Here is a 25,910-nt window from a genome sequence, read left to right on the forward strand (position 1 = left end):
TTGTTCCAGGTGACAAAGTATCTCGCCACAGAGAGCAGTAGGCCTACACAACGATAAATTATTCAATCATTACACTTCACTCATAGTTGGAAAATTTGTGGCAGATGGCAGCAACTACACATAACAAGCATTACACAGAAACAAACTTCACAGCAGGTTTCACTACACGTACAAGCACATACCAATTCGTTAGAGGTTCCGCAGAGAAATATGGACGAGGTGCATGTGTGGTTTAGTACTAGGTGACAAAGTATCTAGTTGCGGCCCTGGTTATAAGACGCCTTCAGAAGAGCGAAAGCAAGTGACGAGGTTAAAATTTTCTTGTAGTGGTTTCAAAAATCTCCTAAAAATATCATCGTTATAGAGGGTTTTATCGTTATATCGAGTATCGAGGTTCCACTGTACATCATATAAATACAATCAAAATATAATCATATATATAATTATAAAAATACATATTTATTATACAACGAAAAATAAATGCATCAACAAAATAAAAGCTCTTTTTTCTGCTTGGTGTGGTCTAAATTCATGAGCCTGGTGAAGACGAGTTTCGAAAACAACGTCTGAATAAAGTGCAATCGTTGAATTTACACTCGAAGAACTGTCTTGAATTGAATTTTGTATGAGTCGTCACGTTTATTTATTATTTATTTATTGGTATTGGGTTTCCCGAACAGTGGACGAAACTAGTTTTATATATATATATATCAATATACTCTCCTGTGATTCCCTCAGGAGAACACTGGCAAAACCCTTGCTACGAAGCAATTTTGGATATAACAAAAACCACATATTCGATGTTTTTTGGGATCGATCTGCACTCGAGATGTCTGGTTTCATGTCTAATTCACACTGTGTATGGATGGTGTTTCGCCATGGGCAAAAAAATGTTTTTCTAAAATTTCCGATATGAACTAATCGATTTTTTTTAACGATCTGGTCAACCTTTCAGAAGCATTTGGAAAAAAAAATCTACAGAATCTTTCATCATATAATATTGTTATGTAATGCCGATATCGTGTTTCCTTTTTTTAAAAGTAATAGTTATAGAAAAAGAAAAAAAATCTGTTGAGAGAATCTCTCGCGCGATAGAAGGGAAAATTCTAGTTTTGACACACGACTAGATTCGCCTCAATTGAATTTGATTTTACTTATTTAAAATTGAATTTAAAAATTTTTCCGTAATTATCCCATAGTAAATCGGGATTTACTATGTAATGTATGATGTATGTTCACTAACAATTTCCGGTGATAATCGTGGTTGGCTCTAAATTGGTATGGGGGGGGGGGTCTTTTTATCGGGATTGAAGTCTAGTACAGGAGTGAACAATGAGAGAAAAGGAGGAAGAGGAAAAAAGTGAAGTACTCTCTGGATGTACAGTGTTATGACAGTGCAAAAAATTAGGAGCTGTCACTGTGACGTCACAAAATTTCATTCGCGTGGAAAATACACTCTCGTGTGGCCAGGGGGTGCGTATTCGTGGTGGGAGGGAAGGGGTGTAAGGAAAGATAATAAACTCTCTTTGCCCGGCACAAACCGTCCAAACACCCCCCCCCCCCCCCACTTACCACTTAATTTTTTTACCCCGCGGAATGTCTATTGACATCTACCACCTAAACTCATCTGCCTCTCGGGACTTCATCATACAATCAGTTTTTCTACGAAATTATTTCTAGGGAAAAAAATCGTTTCACTTTTTGCGATAGTTTTCTTTCCCTCACAAAGTTTCACTCCTATATCTTTTTAGAAGTTTTACTTCAAAAAGCCCTCCTAAAAATTTACGCTAAGAGAAAAGAGCACCGTAAAGAACCACATTCACAAAAAAGGTATGATTGGAAACGTTACCTAAAGACGATTCGAGCCGATATTCAAAAGCCCTCCCGTTGTTGAAACGAAAATTTTTGGATCCTCAACTTGATCAAGGATTTAGTAACGTTTGATAGTCGGAAAATATATACTCTCCCTATTTGGGCGGCAGTTAGGTGGCTTCGGGTTCGGCATCTTCATTTTAGAATTAGGTGCTGGAATACAATTGATGATGTACTTTGGTGCTAGTCAAATCCACCACCGCTTTCGGGTTAGAAATCTCCATGTGCATTGAACAGTCTGCAGTTATTTGAATCGGCGTTAAACTATAAAAGTTTTATAAAAGTACTTTCTGAAACTTTTATAGTGTAATTCCAGTCCTAGACAAATTCGATTAACGCTTTAATTCTCTTTGTTGATTTCAGGTTGGATGGACGTAGATGGTAAACGATCTCGTTCTTTGGGCCGCCTCTGTCAGTTGGACTGCATCTTCCATCAGATCATATTTTCCCGCCCGCCTTGCTCCAGTGAAATCAAAGGTAACGTTTTATTCAAACACTCTTAAACATGAAATTGTTTTTTTGTTTTCTTTTCATTCTTGTCACACCACAGCCACTTAATTCACACGCGGGATATGCAAACCAGATCTTAATGTGCATAGCAGATTCCGAATGACTTCTTGTTCTGTCTATCACTAAGGCCGGTATTACACTATAAAAGTTTGATAAAAGTTCTTTTATAAAACTTGAAAAATCTAACCAATAAGATCACCGATTGCATTTGCTCGAATGTAACCGATGCGCTTATTGGTTGCATTTTTCGAGTTTGATAAAAGATCTTTTATCAAAATTTTACTGTGTAATGCCAGCCTAAGAGGTTGGTATGATCATTATTCCCCTCAGCTTTTTTTTTTGCAGCAGTCAGGAGCTTGCGCGGTAATGTTGGCATCACCTCTCTTCTTTTACAGACAACACTATATTCGCGTACCAAAAAAATATTCTGAAAATGACTGAGCTACCATGAAACTCACAAAACTTCGGAACATACGGTGGCACATTAGATTAAGTTATGGACCTGTGATCTACTTCCCTTCTGGTTTTTTTTCATATACCGGGTATGTAGGTTTTTCAAATGGGTTAAGAAAATCCATGAATTCAGAGAATCTCGATTTATCAGTTTGAGAAAAGTAAGAAAATTGTTTGCATAGTGTGCAAGCCCATAGTAAATAGATTTTTCATAGCTGCCATGAATACATCACACTCAATGAATAGCAAATTTTGGTTGCGATTTCGCTCTATAGAGCCGAATTCGATCTAATTTGCCTTACCAGTGTCCAAAACTAGGGATTTTTCTTGGCTGGCCAAGTAACCAAACTGGCTCAGTTTAGCTTCGGTAAGGAGAGGATATGTTAAATTGCCAAACGTTAAGGTGAAACCTTCATCGCAAGCCACGAAATAAACGTCCAACAATACGATTCAGGGGAAATGTTGAACATGGGAAATGTTTGGCTTCTGAGAATACGCAAACCAAGTTCATTTGCTCAACGGTGGAATTTTACAACAAACATGCATGAACGGGAGAACGTTCCTTTTTTGAAACGATGCATCAAATTAGTTTGTACGTTTTGTACTCTTGCAGCTATGCATGAATTACCAATATCCAGTTTCAAACAAAAAGAGATCAACTTGAGATATAAGGGGTATTTTTTCAACTTATATCAGAGGTCTTCAACCTTTCAAGTATATTGCGGGTCAAAGTAAAACTTCCCACGAAGCCCGCGGGACACCAAGTCTTGAAGTTGTATTCCTCGTTATCTAACATAGTTACCCAAATTATTTAACTTACATTTGTTCACTCTGAAATTATTTCATTAATTTATATTTGAATTTTCATTTATTTTGAACTAACTTTTATTTTTTTCATTAATTATTTTTTTTTATTGATTCTGAAATTTGTTCCGATAATTCTGAAATTATATTTTTATTAATTTTTAATTTTCATTACTTACGAAACTATTTCTATCAATAGTTCTGTAATTATTTCTTTCAGCGATTATGTAATTATTTTTTCATTAATTGTAAATTTTCATCAATTATGAAAATATTTTTTGAATAATTCTAAAATTATTTCTTTTATTAACGTGTTTTTCGGCATTTCTGTAATCATGTTTCTTTTCGGATGCTGAATTTTGACTCTCGAAATAGGCAGCCTATATGAAATCATAGGCCTCGAAAATGCTTTGGCTCACAGTTTCCGGAATTTTATTACGACGGCCCTTTTAATGTATATAACGCACAGCAATCGAATCTGGAAAGTATGTCACAGTTATAAATAAATCAGTACAGATTTCAGTGGCCAACACTCTTTAACGACTTTTTTGGGATTTAATCGTTTTTCTATGTAACGTAGGTACTTCCTTAGTACGTAGGAGACTTTCATGCCTCCTCTTTACATAAATACCTCGTTCATTTCGGTAGATCAATAATATCGAAAATTACAAGCGATGTAAATTTGAAATATAATGACCGACATTGTGCGAGTATCCGAATCGAATCAGCGTCCGCTGCTGGTGACGCGTATTCCTACAATATTTGAATAATACAGTAGCATAAGCTCTCTTCAGAACGTTTTCGAAGAAAATAGATTACAATAACTTATTCCCGAATATCACAGAATATATTTTGAGGTCAATGAAATGAAATGTTTCTAAAATGAACGAAACCTTACAATTTAACGTTTCCGAAATGAGAACATTACATCGGTTCATCTTAATGACTGATTTAGCTTTCGACTTTAAGAATTAAACTTCTTTTTTTTTTCCTTCATGTGCTTCTAATAACTTCGGAACACATATTTGAATATTTCAGATTTGATATTTAGCCACACCCTTGAAACACCGCAACAGCAGCGACGACAGCACGTGCGAAAGAGCATCAAGAATTTGTTCACATCGACGCCGAAGTTCCATAAGGTCATGAAAAGGTGAAAATGATAGTCTGTTATATAATGCCGATATCGTGTTACTTTTTCATTTGAGATGCTTTTTCACAGAGAGGGAGTGCTTGAAAATCCTGATTCGAAGGTTTGAAATAGAAAGAAAATATCGAGAGAGAATCCACAGCGATAGAGATTATATTCATATGGGAAAGAAAAAAAACGAGGCCGAAAATATTACCTGAAAGTGATAAGATGTCGAATGTTGCCGAGAGGTCCATTTAGTAGGCAAGGAGCATTTTTGTTTCTGAAGATCCCGATTGCCTATGTAAAGGCGTATTTTTTCCAGTGCCTACTATCACTCCAGGTCAGTGGTTCTCAACCTGTAGCTATATGATCACTCCTATTGTGGTCCTGGGATATCATGAGGGAGTCATGGGTGAAAATCAAGTGAAAGAGGAGCCACAGTAGATGTTTAAGGAAAGGTCACAGAGGGATACGGGAAAAAGTAAGGTGGGTGAAGAAATAAAGCTTTTAAGTGAAATATGGCGGGGAAAAAAGTGTGATTGCTCGCAGAACCAAGCAGAACCACTCAAGAAACCAATGCCATCTGAATATATAGCCTGGGCCCTCCCTCTCCACATTCATGTGGGGGGGGGACCAGGGGCGTAGCCAGAAATTTCGTTCGGGGGAGGACCACTTTCATTTCGGGGGGGGACCAAAGTGACAGAACAATGGATTTGGCCATCTTTTTCCCTTTTTTCGGTCATTTTCTCACATTTCGGGGGGGGGGGGACCAGACCCCCAAGTCCCCCCCCCTGGCTACGCCCTTGGGGGGGACATTATGAGATACAATAGTTTGATTTTTGAAGTCTTACTTCTGCAAAAGTATGGAGTCCCCGAAACATGAATTGCCCGGGGCCTATGACGTTAAGCTGGTACTACATAGAATCCCCATAAGAAGGAAGATCACAGGGCTCTATCTACAGCTAGATCTATCCCTTATTTATCAACATTTTGTTCAGTACAAATTCAATGAAAAAATTAGCTGAGAGTAATTAAGGAAGGTCTCGCAACCAGAGGAGGGGTGCTAGATAAGACGGGAGGGGATGGCGACACGAGAACAAACTATGGTCAGAACGGGGAGGGGGCATGGTTTTTTTTTTCAAACCGAACACGTAACTCCGGTCTATCACCATGATTTAACCCACACGGGTAAAAGGCTTATATCCCGGGAGGAACAGAGCGTGGGTCGTGTCTGGTCTGTCGGTCTATCACCATGGGTAATTTACCACCTAATGGGTTACGCCGGAAATGTGAACTTATACCCAACAGTTCGAATGGGTATTGTACGTTAGCTTATTGCTGCCATCTATTTTTCAAACTATGAGTGAAGTGTAATGTTTGAATATTTGTACAGTTGTACGGTTTCTTGCTCTCTGTGGTGAAACTTTTCAACGGGAAGATCGGCTCGCATTTAAGTCTGTCATTGGGATTCAAATCCGGTTGCTCGCATGGCGAGTCCGTCACTAAGACAAACCGGCCACGGGTTAAAAAATGAATGAGGAAACACTGCTCTAAATGACGCATAGCGTTGTGTTTTCTTCTGTGGAAATACAATCGACGATCGTTTTCTCGGACTTGAATAGTTAATTAGTTCATAAAATCGAAAGTCTGCAAGTAGAAAAAAAACATTCGAAGGAACGGCATATTTTTAGGCCTATAAAAGACTATAAAAGTTTGATAAAAGTTATTTTACAAAACTTGAAAAAAAACAACCAATTTGGTTACATTTGGTCGAATGTAAGAGATGCGCTTATTGGTCGCATTTTTCGAGTTTTATGAATGAAATTTTATCAAAGTTTTATGGTGCAATACCGGCCTTAGGGACACGAAAACTAGTTCGTAAAACCGTTTCTTAACGTAAAATTGAGCGTCGACTATTGCGTTTTTGATGTTATCTATTTCCCCCGCCCCCAGCAAAACACATTATGCGATGTTTTGAACCCCCCATATCTGAATATCAAAAGGCCATTAAATGCATTTCAATGACAGTTATCGTTATTTCAATCGCTGCCGAACTGACAAAACGAAGAATAAACAGGGGTAAAAAAAAAATACTTCTTCTCCCACTGAAAAAAGTAAAATGAAAGGTAATTGGCATTTATTTGCATAAAAACAGAATTGAATGTCATTCTGGGGGTTTCAGAGAACATACATTTTGCATGTATTTCTTTTCGATTTCAAATCCCCCGTTGAATAGAAATATTCTGAACGAAAGAATTTGTTCTTCGACCTATAAGTGCGAATTTTCATAAATATATTAATATCGTATTGAGGGGTGAGGAGGAGGAGAAAATAAAAAGGAAACACCATTTATAAAATTTTCAAAAATGAATACAATCAATATCACGTTGAATGTTTTAGCATTTTCGATGCGCGATTCCGAGAACGTTTTTATTTCGTTATTCTTCTATTTGTGACGGAGAAAATTCCAAAAAAAATAAAGTGGATTGAATTCGCTGTCAAGAAATTCCGCTGCAGCTCCGACGGAAAAACAAGGAGAAGGGGGTGGGAATTTGCTACAACACTTATTTTTTTTCACCCCAACACTATTTGAAACAAAGAAAAGAAGTAAACGAGATTCAATTCGAATTGGAAATAACGTGTTTGTTTCTTCTTTTGGAATTCCGTTCTGTTTTTGTATTCACATAATGCGTTTCTTGAAACAACGAAAGGCTTTTTGTTTTTTCCCCCTAGTTTATTTAGTGTATTTATTTTTTCACTTTACGAAAGTGTCACTGGACGCATTTAATTGGAGACTTTCTTTTGCTAACGTTTCATTTGGTAAGAGAGACGGAGACTTATTCTATACTTCGACCTCCTTCACCAAATATAAACAATGGAAGTCGAAAGTTTTCTTTGGTCCCGTTAATTCTCAAACAATAAACATTGGAATGGGAAAAACAAACGAACGCAATTTAGACCGGCATCATAAAAAGAAAACAGATGGGATACGTATCAGTGGAAAATCTCGCGTGAATACGTCAGTTAATTAGAACTTGATCGAAACCTAATACGCTTTTATTTCAAAGACGGAGAAAAACTATCATTTAAAGCGATTGATTTGAGTTGGTTTTTTTTTTTTTTTTCTAATGTGAAATCGTTGAAGTTCGAAGGAAATTAAGGCGTTGTTTTGGTGTTGGATGGAGTTCAGAAGATCAAAATTTCATTAAAGAAAGTGTTTTTGGGGAGAAGTGAGAGCGCGGAGATCATTTACTCAGACGATGGGGAAAAAGGGGGTAATAGAAATGATTGTCTGGGGGGGAGGCGATTCATTTTATACATTTTTCGTGCATTTCCGAAGTAGAGAAGAAGCTGAAATTTTAAATCCCATGATTTTAGAAAATCTCCAACCCAAGAGACTTAGGCTTTTTCAAAAACTGATATTTATAAAAAAAAACCCTTTTTTTTCTTTCAGTTTAATTTTTTTCTTTCGATGCCTTCAGGATATCCATGAAACATATTTCATATGATTTTCGAATGAAAAATACTTTGAAAGATTGGAAACCGTAAGCAAAGATGCACAGCAGTGAAATCTGACACGTATAAAGGAGATGCATGATATTTCTGTGTGCATGCAGGGTACGTAATATTACCACACCACCAAATCATGAAATGCGACAAAAACAGGGTAAAATATTAAACCAAAAAAAAAAAAAAAATCTTAAAATGGTTTTAAATGATCTCGTAAGACTGACATCATCATCAATCGTTGGTGTCCCAAAGAGAAGAGCTTAAGCAATTTTGCTCGTTGCTCTGCCACCAAGTAGTATAAAACGAATTATGGGGCATGTAGATGTGAAGAGTTATTCTTCAGTGGGGATTTGCCAGAGATTTGCTGCAGCGTTGGGAACAAAAGGTATAGTAACTCTTGACATTCTGTTGAATACTAGAATTTGTAAGTCCGACACATTGAAGATACCTGCAAACGGTATCGGTCATATAAAAGTGAATGAGGAGGCTACTCCTATATCTGCGATACTCTTTTAAATTGAGCAGAAGAGAAAGATCTCCTGGGTATATGGCCGGAAACTCAACATGAAGTTATTGAAAAATAACACGTGAGCGTTTGAATCAGAGCAGAGAATTGATACTCATCACGACTTTAGGTGTTAAGTATAATTAAGAAAATTTACCACTTCATTTACTACTTCACTTAGCATCATTACCCGATGTGATCACCGAAGTAGTTCCTTCTCGGGATAGACAATGCAGGGCATCTTCGTACATAGTGAAGTGGAGTTTCGTCTTCTCCTCCGTACACAGGACAGATAGACGAATCCGTATACCCGCAGTTGTGTAGATGTTTCGCTAGGTCAGCATAACCAGTGATGATTTGTAGAACCTGTCGAATGTGTTTCCTATTCAGTGAAATAAGTTTTTTTTGGCAACATTCGGTTGGGTTCCCAAGTTCAGTTTGGCTTGTCTGCAGTTCTGCCTTGAGTTCTATCGACAAGACTTACATACTTCGAATCATGCCATTTAGGGGTATCCTGCAACAAAAAATTACATTTCTTATAATTCGCTATTCCTGCTGAAAAGTAAGTGTTGTATAGTACCGTAATTCGGGGTGGCTTTGTGCCAGTGCTGAAAATAGGATTCAAGGTTACCTAGCGGCTATTCTAATGAATATTTCCAAACAGTATCGATTCTCCCTGCCAGAAGACATCGGTCAACTCATGTGTTTGAGTAACTGGCTGCTTTCAACTCCAGCTGAAATTAAGCACCACAAATAATGTTAAGCAAACGTAAAGCAAACAATATCCAAAATGTCAGATGCATCAGTAACTCAAATGCATGAGTTCCCCGATAACGTCTCCTGTCGGGCAGAATCAAAACTGTTTGGAAATATTCAGTAGAATAGCCACTCGGAATACAAAGTCACCCCTGTGGGCGAAAAGTAGCCCCGGATTCCGGTATATTTTTCTTAAAACCTTTGCTCAAATTATGATGATGTACCATTTTGGGAGTTCATTGACGTTTGTGAAGACATCCAACCTGTTTTGGGATAAAATTTCAGAACACGTGTGTACGCGTAATTAAAAGCTTAAAATTGGTGCATAGTGAAATGGAAAAATGTCTCGAACAGACACGGGGGACGAAAGACGATTTCGTTAATTTGCAAACCGATATGAAAAGCTGATAGTGTCCTCCTTTTTCTTTTTCTTGTCTACAGAGGGATATATTTGGCAACCCTATTGTACAGCGATCGCCGGGTTCTAGTTACTGCCGACGATACTCTTCCAATAATGGAGATCGAAGAGAACTGCCCGAGTAACATACACAACGACTTCCATTGGCTCATGAAGGTAAGGTTCACTATCTTATCTCGTTAAATAATGGCTGCTAAAATTAATCAATACTAGAACGTACTGGAGTGTTGATCGGATTTTTCTGTCTCCACTTTACATTTACACACACACACCCCTAACACAGAAGTACTTTCTATTTTTCTCATCGTTTGATTTTCACGGATGTCCATGCACGATACATGGGAAAAAAGAAGAGCTGAGCTTCACAGAAAATTTCCTGTGCAATACTTTCACTTCAATCATTTCTGTGAGTTACCGAAAATATTTTGCGCAGCCAAACAGTTTTTCGACATCATCTGACGAACACTCATTATGAAATGCAAACATACACAAGCGTACGCTTGGTAACTTATGTCAACTAATGAAAGACTGTATTGGAAGAATCTCCCACGTAAAAGATCTCTACAGAAACACGGAAGTTTTAACCTTGCTACAAAAGTTATTACGAACCTAAAAAAAAAGGATTCTATTTATTTTATATGGGAGCTTTTTTCGAAGGCTCTTTAATTATTCAGATGCTTCATTTTGCTCATTTTTATCTTGGAACAATGTGCAGAAAAAGTTTTAACATTACAGGTGGCTTGCACGTGGGAGGACGCTAAAGCTCTACGAGCTGAAATGGAAAAAAGCCACAGCTCTTCCTCGGTTCATTTTCGCAGCAAACTTCTCCAAGCTGCGGAAATGATGCAGGTAATTTCTGATCTCATACTTCGAATATTTATCTGATTTTTCCACAAGAAGCAAAAGTCAGCGAATCTCTGGCTTCCCCCACTTCCTAACTCCTAACTCGTATTAATATCAGTGACGTACGCAGTTGGGGAGGGGGGGCACAGGAACCCCTATGCGCTCCAGATGATAAAAAATGTATTTTTGATGCAAAAAATTATTTAAAAAAATAAAATATCAGAAGAAAATACCTTTATGTGTTAGTCTAATGAATTTCTGTAATTTTCAATGCTATTTGAAGGCTAAAAACTCAAAATTTTCTCTTTAAGAAATTCATTTCGACCCATCCCACTTACCCTTTCGTGCCCCATCGATCCTGAGTACGCCTCTGATTGGGATTGCCTTTCGAGGATGTGCATAGGGCGGCAAGGAGAAAGTAAACAATTCCCCCCTCGATCACCCTGCACACCCTCGGTGAACCACACCCCCTTCCCGTTCGAAGAACATGTATCCGCTTATGTACGGGAGTCCAGCAAATAGGATAACACATGTGACGCACTGAGTGGACACAAAACCGTTTTGCTACCCCCTCCCTCCATAAGTGAGACAGGACACGAAAGAGGGGGAGCATCTGTTGAGGTGTTGAGGTCTGAGAGGTCTACTAGAGAAGGAGGTGTTTTGGAGACTCATTAATAAGGGAGAATGCTAGTTCAGGTGCCCGCAAAAGTAGAGAAAGGTTTTTCTCTGTTTTTTGCATTGCTAATAAAGATGGATGTCATTAAGAATATTTCATATTGTTATGAAGGGGATGGTTGATGACGTAAGCATCTTCCACACACCCCTCCCGCCTTGTCATCAAAATTCAGTAAATCGGAACCCCCCCCACCATTGATCCTGACGTAATACGTGGGAGCCATGTTCTGGTTTGGTGGTGACGTAATACTTGAATGACCCCGCCCCCCCAAAGATAAAACAGTTAAATATGAAAAAAAAAAGTTCTTTTGTTGAGGTCGCTCTTTTCGTCGAGAAAGAAAGTCAAAATGATATGTATATGAATAAGTCAAGTAATATTTATTGCAGGCTGCACTTGGTATACAGGATCTGGGCCAGTTCTACTACAAGCCTCTGAAGGATGTAGACGACACGACGGTGCTGTGTACCGTGAAGTACGTTCCTGACACCAAGAGCCTGACTAATTTATCGGTGAGATGGATGCCCCTAACGAAACTGCATAGAAAGCTCAGCATCAACAGCATCTCATCAGCGCAGGATGTACTCACCGTGAACAGCACGCTTCTGTCCTCCACGCAGGTAAGGTTTACGCAAGCCCTTCCCCCCCCCCCTTTTATGTACACGCATCCAAGCACATGTATGCATGCAGGTATACATATACCATTAATCGCGTCCGAGGGTAATAAAACGAGCTTTCCGTCAACGTAATCGGTCAGTTGATTGAAGGGATAGACAGTTTTGAATGTCTATCAAGTCTCTCGAGAGGATTGCCTCAAGCGCATATCATCTAAAAGCTTTCTGCATAAATTGCTCAATAAAAGCTATAGGTTATAATGTAGTACATTCGGGAAACATGGAATACAAGGTTTTCTCTGCTTTCAGGTGTGGCCTCCAAGCAGGGGCGGATCTAGAGCTCGTTGTTGATAGGGCTAATTTTACAAATCACTGAAAACTTAGTCTCAGCATGGATGAGTTTATGTCCCGTATTTTCCGTGATAGTCCAGTTTTTCTGGGTTTTTTTTCCTCCATCCCGACTTTTTTTTTTTTAATGTCCCTGTTTTACCTGTTTTTAGTCGAAGTTTTGTTGAATTTGTTGATTAATTTGTTGGTGCAATATTATCATACAGAAGTTTCGTCAATTATCGTATTTCTCTTTGGGGGGGGGGGGGCGAGAAGGAGATCACCCCGATCACCCCTCCCCATAAATCCGCCCCTGCCTCCAAGTGGAACAGTGATAAACAACTTAAAAATATCCCATGATGATGGTTGTCACCATTATCACGGCTGCTGTAGGAGAATATTTGTTTTTCCACTTCCAGAAATTCGCTTAGGTAAGTTTAAAAAAAAATTTTAATCATTGGAAATGTGCCCAGTAATTTGAAACTAAGCCCAATGTACAGCATCGCAAGTGTTGTATTTTATTGTGATATGTTCATTTTTAGTTAGCGATTCTCTCTCTGGTTAGATGGAGCGCTATTTTTTCACGAATAACGTGTCGTGTGATATGGAATACCATAAGTATTTTCTGAGTTGGGTTTTTAAAATGCCCTTTTTCTTAATTATAATATTCGTTTTTAAAAATATGATGCATTTGTCAATGCAAAGACAAGAAATCAAATTTTATAGAAATACAGGTTCCAGGTTTCTCTACCATGTTTGAAATTGGAATGATCGAAAAAATAAAAGTATAGTATTCCATATTTCCCGAATGTTATACTATATAATTTATGTTATACTATGCAGAGTGATTCTAAATTCATGAGACAAACTTTAAGAGGATATAAGACACCTAAACAAGCATTTTCGGTCAGAGGATGTGCGGTCGAATCGCAGTAGCAAAGGCGGTAGAGGGTGTTTTTGGAGAGGGCAGCACAGCAGCACTTCACCAAAAAGTAAATATCATATTTTTCCGACGGATTTGGTGCAATATTTTCTGTCAACCATTCGAGGGTACATATGTCGGATTGGGTTGGAGTTTGTATGTTATTGGGTGCAGGGATCATCAAGGTTACGCTGCGCTAAAAAATGATCCAGCGGTGCAATGACTTATGGTAGAAATTGCGTTACCATTTGCATTTCAATACCTTGCACACTTGAATGGTTGACGGCACATATCGAAGCAAATCCGTCGGAAAAATATGATATTTGCTTCTGGTGGAGTGCTGTTATACTCTAAAAATGCCCTCTACCGCCTTTGCTATTGCGATTCGACCTCAAAATCTGTTACCGAAAATGCTTGTTTAGGAGTGTTATATCACCTCTTAAAGTTTGCATCATGAATTTGGAATCACCCTGTATCATATAAAGCCCGTGCTCTACCGAATGTAAAGCAAGAATGCAAGTCACTCGTTCCCCCCCCGCCCCCTCCATACATCACAGGAGACAGGTTTTCCTTAAAAAAAACGCGAGTGTCTTTTATTTTTCGACATCATTTTGTTCTATTACTTGATACGGATAGTCGAGAGGGCCGCATATAAGATGAAGAAGCTGAGAACAGTTTAATATACGATCGAAGAATTTCCTAATACGGTGGCGTCAACTCGATGCCATATATTACGTAGTCTATTACAGTACATGGTGAAGAACCTTGTTCAGTTTTTCAAAGAATTCGCTGCTATTTTATATAAGATATTTCGGAAGGATTTTCGCACTAAAAACTCACGGGATCTTTTTCATTTTTCCACTTTTTCTTTCAATCTCCCACATCACGGAAGAAAGTATACTTCGGAAGAGAATAGAGAGTATTACTACTTGCTACTCTCCCTATAGCTTCTCTCGCTCTCTCTAAAGGAACTGAAAGAGGAGGATTTTGTTCGCCGATGGAAGAACGAATGCGTTTCGGTAGGCACTCGATTCGTTCGGTGAAATGAGACAGACACCGATGCGGCAAATGTGCGTTGCCCGTTCTATCTTTCGAAAATACAAAGCAAAAGTATTTTTGAGCCGAGAAAGAATGATTCCGAAGAAAACGTAAGATATGTGGAAGCGTTGAAAGTTTTACTTTTCCACCCTTTTTCCTCCCGATACAAATCCGATTAGCGGCTTTTTTTTCTGGAGAAAAGTGGAAAGTGCACGTCATTCACTCGTCGAAGTTTGGAGCGGTGAGTTGTGGAATAGGTATGAAGCGGCACGGAGAACTTTCACTTCCGTAATGAACGAACGAGCAACGAAAATTCAAAACTTTCTTCGCTCTGACAAAACGACAGCGAATGTTTCCTCATATTATACAAGATAAGATATCTCTTCTTCGACGAGAGCGAAGTAACTGGTATCCAAGTATGCATCAAACTCGTCAAAAAAACTGTTATGATACAGGGCGCGCACATTACATATATTCAAACATAATACTATATAATTTAAATTTATGAAAATTTCTCAATGACTTTGTATGTCAGCATGTAGACATACAGCATAATAGTTACATAACATGAATACTTAAGCATATACTATCTTCACTTCAAAGGTGGACATCTGACAACATAAATACGTTAGGGCCATTTATATGCATACACTCGCACAACACTTTTCGACATGTCCCAATCCGTGGGAAATTCTACAAGCAATGTGTACGAGGTCATGAATTCTCATGACGTCGTGCCCAATGACCTTTTACAATGAGAAGGTGTAATTTCACCCCTTTTTTGTAACTGTAAGTTTAACTTTAAACATGGGATCACAGCAGCAGCGTTGAATGTTGACGTGAGTTGGCGCGAGTTGTTGCATTTTAGCAACGTTGCATTTCAGAATGCTTGAAGACATACGCCATAAACTCATGCTAGTAACAGAGAAAGAAAAGCCTTGCTTCCTTCATTCAGGATGACAGAGGTTGACATGACATTACGAGATTAAATTTACGAAAGAGGTCATCCAACCACCATATGAAAACGAAACCAAACAAATACATATTTGTGTAAGGATGCGGAATATGACTATCAAAGCCTTTTATTGAAACATTGTTGACTTCTCATAAAAGAGAGGCTACCGTTAATCAAGGATTTGAAATGCATACTTTTATTATACAACGGGAAATTATTATTTGGTCGTAAAATAGGGGTGACCGTCTGTTAAGAGAGGTTTTTACTGTATTATGTACAAATGCTGTAGCCTTTTTCTCGTATGCGTCTGAATTAACCGATGCGGGGTCTTTACTTCGGTAATTTATTCATTTCCCCGCTATTTATTTATTGTCCTTTTTGGACATTAATTTCGTACCTCCGGAAGAAACGATAAAAAAAAAACCAACGGGAGTAAAAACATGAGAGACTCTTCCAAGCGATAGATGAATACTCTCTGGAAAAATGAAAACTAGTCTCTTTGTAGATTTCTTTCCTTATTCTATTCGTTTCCTGGTATGACGTCCGCTTTAGTTATTTGTGTTTTCTCATTATTATATCCCATGCAAACTCTTGTCTCGTTCTTCCGACTTTTCCGTTTTTTAATGAAACCGGAGGCAAGAAGTTGGAGCGGACGTCGTTTCGTTTATTTATTTGTTTTGCGGCAATGTAAGGTTATATTTTATGTAAGTAAGCATCTTGTATAAATGGAAAAGCCAATTTCTCCCCGAAACGAAGAATAGCAACTCCATAGCGAGTTGCGCTACTTTTTTTTTGTATAATCGTGTCTGGAGAGAAACATTAATGCTAGGACGTCATCTATCTGTCTATCTACTGATGCAACTGGGATAATGTGAATTGTGTCATGTACTGTATCCCTACTGCAAGGCATTCAAACTCTTCGCAACTATGCCAGTGCCCCGTCATAATAGAATACAAATTCTTAAAAATCGAAGGAATTAGTATATTTGAATGCCGGTTTGCAAGAAATTGATTCTAACAAAGAGGATTTTATTTGGTATAGGAAAATAATTTTGTTCAAAATTGTGTCGATAGAGGGCGCTGTACGAAAGCAAATCAGAACTGATCCGACCCGAACCTATCTTCAATCTCTTCTGTGTCCGACACGTTTGTAAAGCTTCAGCCGGTGATTCGTGGAGGAGGTAATTTCACTTATTGTGTTTTATCCACCAACGTCAACATCACAATGAAAATCTCATGTAAGCGCCAGTAACAGGAAAATTGAGAAATGAGGTGTTTATCGTACGCATTGCGTTTTATAGGACTCTGATTTGCATATTTCCAGTGATTTGATTTCGTGCATCCCCACACCCCTCCATTGACAAAAATGTGAACTTTTTTACCCCGTACCAAAAAATTCTCATTTTCATGGAAACAGCTTTTTCACAAACTGCATTCAAATGCACAAATTCCTTCAATTTTTATAATTTTCTACGCTATTTACTAATTTGAAACACACCCTGAATACCTAGGCTGATTATATTTCTTCGACAAAAACAGGGGTAATTCGGATATCCACGGAAAATACACATTGCGCCAATTATCGCCAAAAACTTGCTGAAAGTAACCTACGTAGCCATTCATCACTATAACCGCTGAGAAGGCGTGAATGGAGGAAAACAAGCTGTTGCAAATCACAATGGATTAAAATGTAATTCCCGAAATAAACCTTTAGTTTAACAAAAAGGAATTTAGATGAATCTTTATATGACTATAACCCTTTTAGACCAGAGCATTCGTATTTTTTTCGGAAGGCGTTGGAAATTTCTATAGTTTTGATACTCAAAAAATGCATTATAACATACATGCAGGAAATCTTCACTTTCTCAAACTTTTTTTTAAATTTCCAATTTTTTAAATTTTTTTTGTGAAGAAATAATTCGCTTCATTCAATTTTTTTCAGCCAAGATGATGTAGGGTATATTCATCTTCACATGCAATTTTTTCCAGAATTTTACTGTTACATTTTATGTAATAAATCACACTTTTCCTCTGGAGACACTTTCTTTTGGAAGCCATCTTAAAAAAACCCCCTGGAAGTTCCACTTCAAGTGCTGCCCTCTGATGAAAGCGCCTCCCCCCCCCCACAAAGTTTATAATCACCATATTTCTAACCCAAAAATTAACACAATCTTTTAAAAGACAGGGCTGAACTCCCTAAGGTCAAAAGAAAAAATTCTATAGTGAGGAAAAACTACTCCCACTTTTGTGGCACGAGGGTCTGAAAGGGTTTGAATAATTACCCTTATATTATGCAACATAATTTATATTATGTTAATACATCATGTTATGTCCCAATTGCATTATGCTATTGTCATGTTACGTCAATTTGTGTTATAATCCTGAACCTCGATTTCAGTAAAGAATAAAAATTGAAGTGAGCTTCATTGAAAATACGAGTCGTATGATTATCCTATACATGCCAGTTTCTAGCCCGCAAAGCTGTCTGGGTAATGGACTGAAATCGCTTATGCATTTCGGTCTAGTTTCTCTAGCTAAAAAAGAGCTTCAACTTTAAACTGCGGTAGAATAGTTCTTAACCTTTTTTAAGTTGCGACCCAAAATCCACTACAAGACCAGCTTCTTGACCCATGGAATTGTTTGATTTTTAGAAATTAGTTAAACAGGAGACGCAATAAGTGAATTCACGAAAATGGGACTAACTGGATTCGTACGGCCCATCTATATAGGAAGCCCCAGCGATTCAGGTTTGGGTCGTGATCAGTATTAGCTCAAGAATCCCTGTCTGTAAGTGAATCTGTACGACCCTTTTCGGAAGCCCCTGTGAATCAGAGTTTTTTGTCGTGGCCCGTGTCAGTAAGTGGATTTGTACGAGCTATTTTTTGGTAGCCCTGTAAATCAAGTTTGGGTCGTAGCTTAAGAATTCCTGGATTTGGACGACCCATCCAGGAAGCCCCTGATACCCAAGTTTGGGTCACGACTCAATGATTTAGAGCCCCTGGAACCACCAAATTACGAATTAACACTTTATTATCCTGACGGACTTTAAAGTACCAAGTTAGATAATTTGTTTTAAACTAATTGTTTCAAAAAGCATAGCTTTTCGTCTTTAAATAGAAGTAGATCTAAAATGATCTACTAAATACTTTACAACGATAACTATTTATTATTATCATTGCATTTATACTTTTATTTTAATTTATTATAATTTTCTTCTTATCCTACTTTTCACAATGTCGGATGTAAAGGGTCGAAGCACGTTGCCTCGTTACCAAGTTCATATATTCCAGTTAGTAAACACTTAATTCATATCAAGAGCAAATGAAGGGGATCCGAGAGAAGAAAACGTTCCATTTCTCTACACCAGAAACTCCGAACACGATGTGAATGAATACTGGGATTTTAGTGACACGGTTGCATACAGTGAGCTGAGAATAAGTTTTTACTGTCTGAATATTCCCCCGATGACGGTGAATATTCACGTTTGAAATATGCAAGATAATATTTGTACGACGACCTACAGAAACACGAGTTCATGTTGCGCTAAAAAACATTCGTGCCAAAGGGAAACGTAGCTCCTTACACCATAGGGGAAAATAAATGTCAAGAGGGAAAGATATGTTGCGGAATATTCTCACGATGGAGAGATATTTCCAAGTTTTTGTTTCCCCCTCTTATATGCACTGTATGAGAAAAGAATAAAATTCGGCATCTTCTAGGCTCTCGATCCATCTTAACTAATGCAACTTGCAGTAAATCCTTTTACAGTATTTCTACCACTTTCTGTCGACACTGATTTAATTATTCACGGTGAAGTGGGGAAAAACTATGTGCTACACCATAGTTTCCCAAACGTTTTGTTCCATCGCCCCCTTCTTCAGAATTTTTTTTTCTCCCATCGCCCCCACAACGCAATCTAACCCATAGGATCCTATGTGTGTGTGTTATACCCGTAGCTTCTACTGCCCCCTAGGACATTCCATCGCCCCTTAGGGGGCGTTAACACCCACGTTGGGAATCACTGGTATAGCAGAATCGGAAAACTATCGTCGTAGAGCATAGTTTAAAAAAATTTTTGTACCCCGTTGGCCCCTTCATCACAATTTTTTTTTCTGTTATGGCTCCCAGCTCAAGTGAGCCCATAAGATCCTATGTGAAATCCATATCTTCCATCCCTTCCCCTCCCCTCGACCTTTGCATCGCCACCGTTGGTGATATTGCCCACTTTGGGAAACACTGTTGTAGAGCAAGGGTGTTCAACCTTCAGGGAGTGTGTGGGCCACTTCATTTATTTGAGAACGTGTCCCAACCCAGATATTTGGTGATGTGGGACAGTACCGCGGATCAGTCATTCGATCTGTAAATATGCCGCTGGTCACTTAAATGGAACTGTGCCGCGGGCCGCTTAAGTGCCCTTGACCTTTGCCGCGGAGATCTGTAAACATTCTTCGAGTTTCTAAAGTGATCTGGGAAAATGCCGGGTACACTTAAGTGACCTGGAACTGAGCCGCGGGACACTCAAGTTATCATGGAATGTACCACAAGCCGATTAAGTGTTGAGGAACTACACCGCCTGTCACTTATGTGATTTGGAAATGTGCCGCTTAGTTCATTTTCACGAAATTCGGTTTAAGTGTCGCGGGCCACATTTGACCCGCGAACCATGGGTTGAGCATGTGTTGTGGAGGGATTTATCGTTATTTCGAGTATCGTCGTAGCGGTTTCGCTGTGATTAACCGACAATATGCGGCGTTATTTACTCTATTTTTCATTTCTAATGTCAGCTCATTACTGCATTCATGCAATGCTTTGAGTGTTTTTAAAAATGAACGATTTCTTTCTATTTCAATACAGAGTATGATGACCTACAATCAAGTGAGCCGCTTAGCTCTTCCACGTGGGCTGTACTTGGCTTACGTCAAAATCAGCTCGTCCGTCGATTTGATCCGCGTACTGGTTCCGAAGAAGGCTCCGAATGTTCTACCGTACTACAGGATCAGAGAAAATCCTCACGTCTCCTGGTGAGAAGGTTTCTTTTGCTTCGAAATTTGCGACCAATCGAATCAGTTAAGAAGATCACAATAATAACTATAACCGTACATGCACCTCAAACACATTCCTCTGCGGGACTTATAACGAACCGATGCACTCCGGAATGGGTGTTCTGACTTGTATGTGTGGCCCCAACGTGTTTATGTTGTCGGAATTGTGCTCGTTCGTGTGTTTGCTGGTGTCGCCATCTGACTTCCATATTTTGAATTGAAGATTGTAAATGCTCGAATTTTCATGTTATGTAAGTACTATGTTGTAGGTCTGCTTGTTCTCTGCGGAGAAACTTTTTTCAAATGAATAAAATAAGCTGGTCTATTCCGAGTAGGATTCTACAGCTACGACCAACACTCGGACCATTGGTGCAAATAAATATTATGTTCATCATTCTGCGCATTTAGTTGTAAGGGCAGAGACTCTCCGTAGAAAGCAACTGCTAGACCTCCAACACGATATTAGCCTCACTTGATGAGAATTTGCCATTTTCACCTCGAAATGATGACACAGATGGCGGCACCAGTATAAAACTAAAACAAGTACTGTATAACTCTGACACACGCACAACACGTGTTTCCTACATATAACTAGCTCGTTAGAAATTTCCCGGAAGAATTTTCTGGATAATGTCGAGAGCGATTCCGGAAAGAGAAGTTGTTTGTCCCTAGCGGGAATCGAACCAGGGTGCTCTTGCCTCCGACGTTTCGTCCACAGTACATTTCGATCACGGAAATTTCACTCCTTACATTTCGCGTTGGCCATTTCGGCTGACCTCACCATATCAGTGACCGAGTGAGTGAGTGACCATATCCATATGAGTAACCAAGTGTGTGATCGTATGAGTGACCAAGTGAATGGGTGAGTGCCCGTAGGAATAACGAAGTAAGAGGATGCGTGACCAAGTTAGTGAGTTAGTGAGTGACCGTATGAGTGAATGGCCGTATTGGTGACTAAGTGTATGAGTGAATGGTCGTATTGGTGACTAAGTGTATTACTGATTAAGTGTGGTCACCATATGAGTAACCAAGTGTGTGACCGTATGAATGACGAAGTGAGTGGGTGAGTGCCCGTATGAGTAACAAAGTGGGAGGGTGAGTGACCACATGAGTGAACAAGTGAATGCGTGAGTAACTGTATGAGTGAACAAGTGAGTGGAGATGGCTGCATGAGTGAGTGATACTGTCCGTATTTGACTGTATGAGTGAGTGACACTGTCAGTATGTTACTGTATGAATGAGTGACATTGACAGTATGTGACTGTGTGAGTGACACTGTCAGTATGTGACTGTATGAGTGAGTGACACTGTTGGTATGTGACTGTATGAATGAGTGACACTGTCAGTATGTGGCTGTATGAGTGAGTGACACTGTCAGTATGTGACTGTATGAGTAAGTGACGCTGTCAGTATGTGACTGTATGAGTAAGTGACGCTGTCAGTATGTGACTGTATGAAAGACCAAGTGTGTATGGTCACTCATGCTGTCACAAAGTTGATCGCTAATATGGTCACTCATGCTGTCACAAAGTTGATCGCTAATATGGTCACTCATACTGTCAGGCACTTGGGCACTCATATAGTCACTCACACACTCATATGGACACTCACCCAATCACTTGGTCACTCACGCAGACAGTCACTTGCTTGGTCACTCGGTTACTCATACGGTCAGAACAAGCGAAATGTACCGAGAACGGAACGTCGGGTGTGGGGGCCAAATTTCCGGATCCCATACTGGACTAGTGCGCTAACCAGAGACACAATTCCTCTTCCCGGGTAAACACGCATAGTAGCGGGATGCACTGGGAGGAGACGTTGCAGCCCTCATTGGTCACTGGAGGACCGCAAACACCCCGCTTCACATCTCAGAGAGAATCGAAGCGTTCCCGAAGGAGGGGTGTGTCCGGAAGGTGTTTGTTAAATAATAACAAAAAATTCAAATGCAACAAACACCACATTGCCATATATAAAGCAGCGCGTTCTCTTTCACTTCAGTTAATACGCCCCGGACGGCGACACTGGGGAAATGTGTTGCTTTTCCGGATTATATCATATCAAAGAAGGAGATTTTTCTGGATATGGTCCCCGAAGGAATGTTTACGAGGTTCATGGAAGGTCGAGTAGTAGTTGCAAAGGCGCCCTCTGGTGAGAGATAGATTATTTTTTTTTCAAAACTATTTTCCTTTTGTTTTTCTTCACAGAGTAGCGAACCTTGGATAATTATGTGCAGATCGATCCGACCGATTATTGATTTGTTTTCACAGCACAATAATTACTTCTTTTTTTTTTATCATCTGTATTCTGGAAAAGAAACTTGTTTACACACGGTTTCCCATCGGTCAATATCGATATGATACGGTAAATGTGATAAATCGATCGTTATGCATAATCGCCAATCGTCTCGGTAAGTTTGATAAACTTATCACTTTCACCAACGATTATGCGTAATATCCAAGCGGCGTGTTGGTAAATTTGATAAAATGCTAAAATAATTACCACTTTTACCTGTGAATATACATAATTCCCAAGAGCGTGCGTACCTTGTAAATTTGATAAGTACTTGAAATTTATCGTTTTTACCGGTGATTACACATAATAGCCCTAATTGTAATTTGATGAATATGATTTTACGATCGGTAAATTTATCCAATAAGAGTTCATTATATCGAGGTCCAATTGTGGAATTCGTTAAATAGGAGTTTGTTATATTGGGGTATGATTGCGCGCGCACAAAAACTTGTGAAGATTCGTTGAATTAAAAAAAAAAAGTTAAATAGCAGTTCGTAATATAGCGGGGTACGATCGCAAAATGTTTTAAATGAGAGGTCATTATATCGGGGTCCGGTTTGAAAATTCGTCAAATAAGAGTTAGTTACAGGAGTTATTTCGGGGATGTTCGGAAAAATTCGTTAAATCAGAGTTCATTATATCCGGTTCAGACTCTGGCTCACAAGTACGGTCATCGAAACAATAAATCTTATCACATCAATGGGACCGATTTATCATATTTTCACCCGACGCTCCGTTCTCGGTACATTTCGCTTGTTCTGACCGTATGAGTAACCGAGTAAGTGACTAAGCAAGTGACTGACTGCGTGAGTGACCAAGTGATTGGGTGAGTGTCCATATGAGTGTGTGAGTGTACATATGAGTGTGTGAGTGACTATTGAGTGCCCAAGTGCCTGACCGTATGAGTGACCATATTAGCGATCAACTTTGTGACAGCACGAGTGATCATGACAAAATGACAATATGTATTAGTAAATATGAATGTGTGTAAATATGAAAAGATATGAATTTATCATATTTACCAACGCCGCTTGGGTGTTATGCATAACTACCGTAAAAGTGGTAAATTTAGAGAAAAACTTATCCGGTTATTTATCCATAATAACCATAACCAAAAATGTTTATATCACACACACACACACACATTGACCGTAACAGATTATGCTCTTAATCACCACCAATGATACTATTTAACTTAATTTCATCGACAATTTTTCAATAGCGATCGATTCTAAATTTCATAAAAGCCGGATCGAGGTCGGGGAGTGGTTTGAAGGAAATTTCTCAGGAATCGATAAAAGATGACTTCATCATAAATATAAACGAAGCGTTTAGCGCTATTTTTTGCTTTAAACGGACGCAATCTCGATGAATCTCTTAAATTCCGTTCCCGGATTGGAATTCCGTTCTTTTCTCGATGGAAATTCCAAGGAGGAGCAGGAGGGGGGGGGGGGTAACAAACTGAATAGCATTTCTAACGAGCTACCGGCGAAGTGTATTTTCTTCAGACAAACGATATTGGCGGTATCTGTTATAGGTGCCCTGGGAAAACGCTCTTTATTCTTGTTTTTCCCAACGCCGTCTGTAGACACTAATTATTCTTTGGACGCCGCCTCACAACCGAATTTTCTCGTTTCCTCTCTTCAGTAAGTAAAAGAAAGGTTATATTTAACCGCGATTTTTTTTTATAACATTTTTTAAACTTTTTTTTAAAAACACTTTTTAAAACGTTTTTTTTCTAACATTTTGTTTTAAACTTTTCGGAAGAAATCGTTGAACGAGATTCTTATTAGATGTGCGCAGTCGGTTGGATTTACACTATAAAAGTGCTTGTATAAAACGAGGAAAATACAACGAATAAGATGATCTGTTACATTCGAGTAAATGCAACCGATCAGTTTATTGGTTGCATTTTTGAAGTTTTATAAAAGCACTTTTACAAAACTTTTATAGTGTAATCCCGGCGTAAGCATAATTGGACACTTTTTTAATTTTCGGTTTGCATTAGCTATTTTGAAATGCAGCTCTGTCATCGATGTCATAATGTCGGCGATCTATATAGAGCGCAGCGTATTTCGAAATTTTCAAAACCGCGGACCGGTGATAGTTGGTTGAACAATTTTACCGGCCGGCGGAAACGGAGGAGTTAATTTGCACACCGGTCAAAAATGAATTTTTAGTTGATTTATTACTGATTTTACACATGTGTGATTGTTTTCATTAACACATTTTATTTTTATTATGTTAGCTGGAACTCACTGGCGATGTGCACGACTGCACCTACCCACGTATAAAAATTTTTATTTGCTGCCACACAGTGAAATTTTAATATTCAATAAATCTCCGGACGCACACCAGTTCTCATTTGACAATGTGCTTACATCAACCCGAGTGATGGAGCCTGGATGTCTCTCGGTTAGAAATGGAGGAGTGAAAAAACTAAACAAATGGGAGAAATAATTTGCGGACCTGCTATACACAAATGAAAAAGATAGTATAATATAGTATAACACTTAAATTAACCCTTTATATCCTGACGGTACTTTAACCCTTTCCGACTGAGTCTGGGCACACATAAAAATTCTTTTTTCAAACGATGAAAATCAACGATAAGTAAAATGAAAATTAGCTCAGGAATATCCCTGGAAGGATAACTTCGAACCTTCTTTCACACACAACACTAGCTAGCATCACCGCACAGGCCGATCCATTCTCTTTTGGCCAATGCTTATTTTTTCGGAAACTCTTATTTTTCAAAGAAATGAATTAACATTTCAAAGTTTTTTGGGATATAAAAACATTTCTGGAAAAAAAAAATGTTTTATGTTATTTTTTTGACTGTACACTAATTAATCTCTTTCTTCTTTATAAGTTTTAACTTTTTGCATTAAAAACTTACCTAAAATCGAGCCCCGCATTCAAGGTTGGGCGCGCGCACACCCACAAAATTAAAACTGTATAAATGCAATCGTTACAAAATTATACCTGCGTACTCCTCTAGGCCTGAATATATTGCCTACAAGTTTTCTGAAAGGGATAAGGTACCAGGTTAGATAATTTGTTTTGAACTAACTAATTGTTTCAAAAACATTGTTTTTTGTCTCTAATTAGAACTGAAATGACTTACCAAATAATTTACGCATGATAACTATTTATTATTGTCATTACATTCATACTTTTATTTTAATTTATTATAATTTTATTCGTATTCTACTTTTCTTAATGTCGGATTTAAAGGGTTAAA

At 38.6% G+C, this 25,910-nt stretch overlaps 1 protein-coding gene across 1 annotated transcript in view; it reads left to right on the top strand.

Annotated features, from left to right (window-relative positions):
• The window catches only part of LOC149064632 (ankyrin repeat and fibronectin type-III domain-containing protein 1-like), a 213,917-nt gene that overhangs the window by 168,268 nt on the left and 19,739 nt on the right, over positions 1 to 25,910 (top strand). The window contains exons 13-18 of the mRNA XM_089254691.1: positions 2,236 to 2,349; positions 4,678 to 4,792; positions 9,984 to 10,116; positions 10,696 to 10,809; positions 11,866 to 12,096; positions 20,187 to 20,353. Of these exons, the coding sequence (XP_089110817.1) occupies positions 2,236 to 2,349; positions 4,678 to 4,792; positions 9,984 to 10,116; positions 10,696 to 10,809; positions 11,866 to 12,096; positions 20,187 to 20,353 (874 nt within the window). The remainder of the gene's footprint in view (positions 1 to 2,235; positions 2,350 to 4,677; positions 4,793 to 9,983; positions 10,117 to 10,695; positions 10,810 to 11,865; positions 12,097 to 20,186; positions 20,354 to 25,910) is intronic.

The sequence above is a fragment of the Pholcus phalangioides genome, unplaced genomic scaffold (genome assembly GCF_987345545.1).
Source record: "Pholcus phalangioides strain wild (caught in Gottingen) unplaced genomic scaffold, Ppha-v1.0 ptg000042l_1, whole genome shotgun sequence".
NCBI lineage: Eukaryota > Metazoa > Arthropoda > Arachnida > Araneae > Pholcidae > Pholcus > Pholcus phalangioides.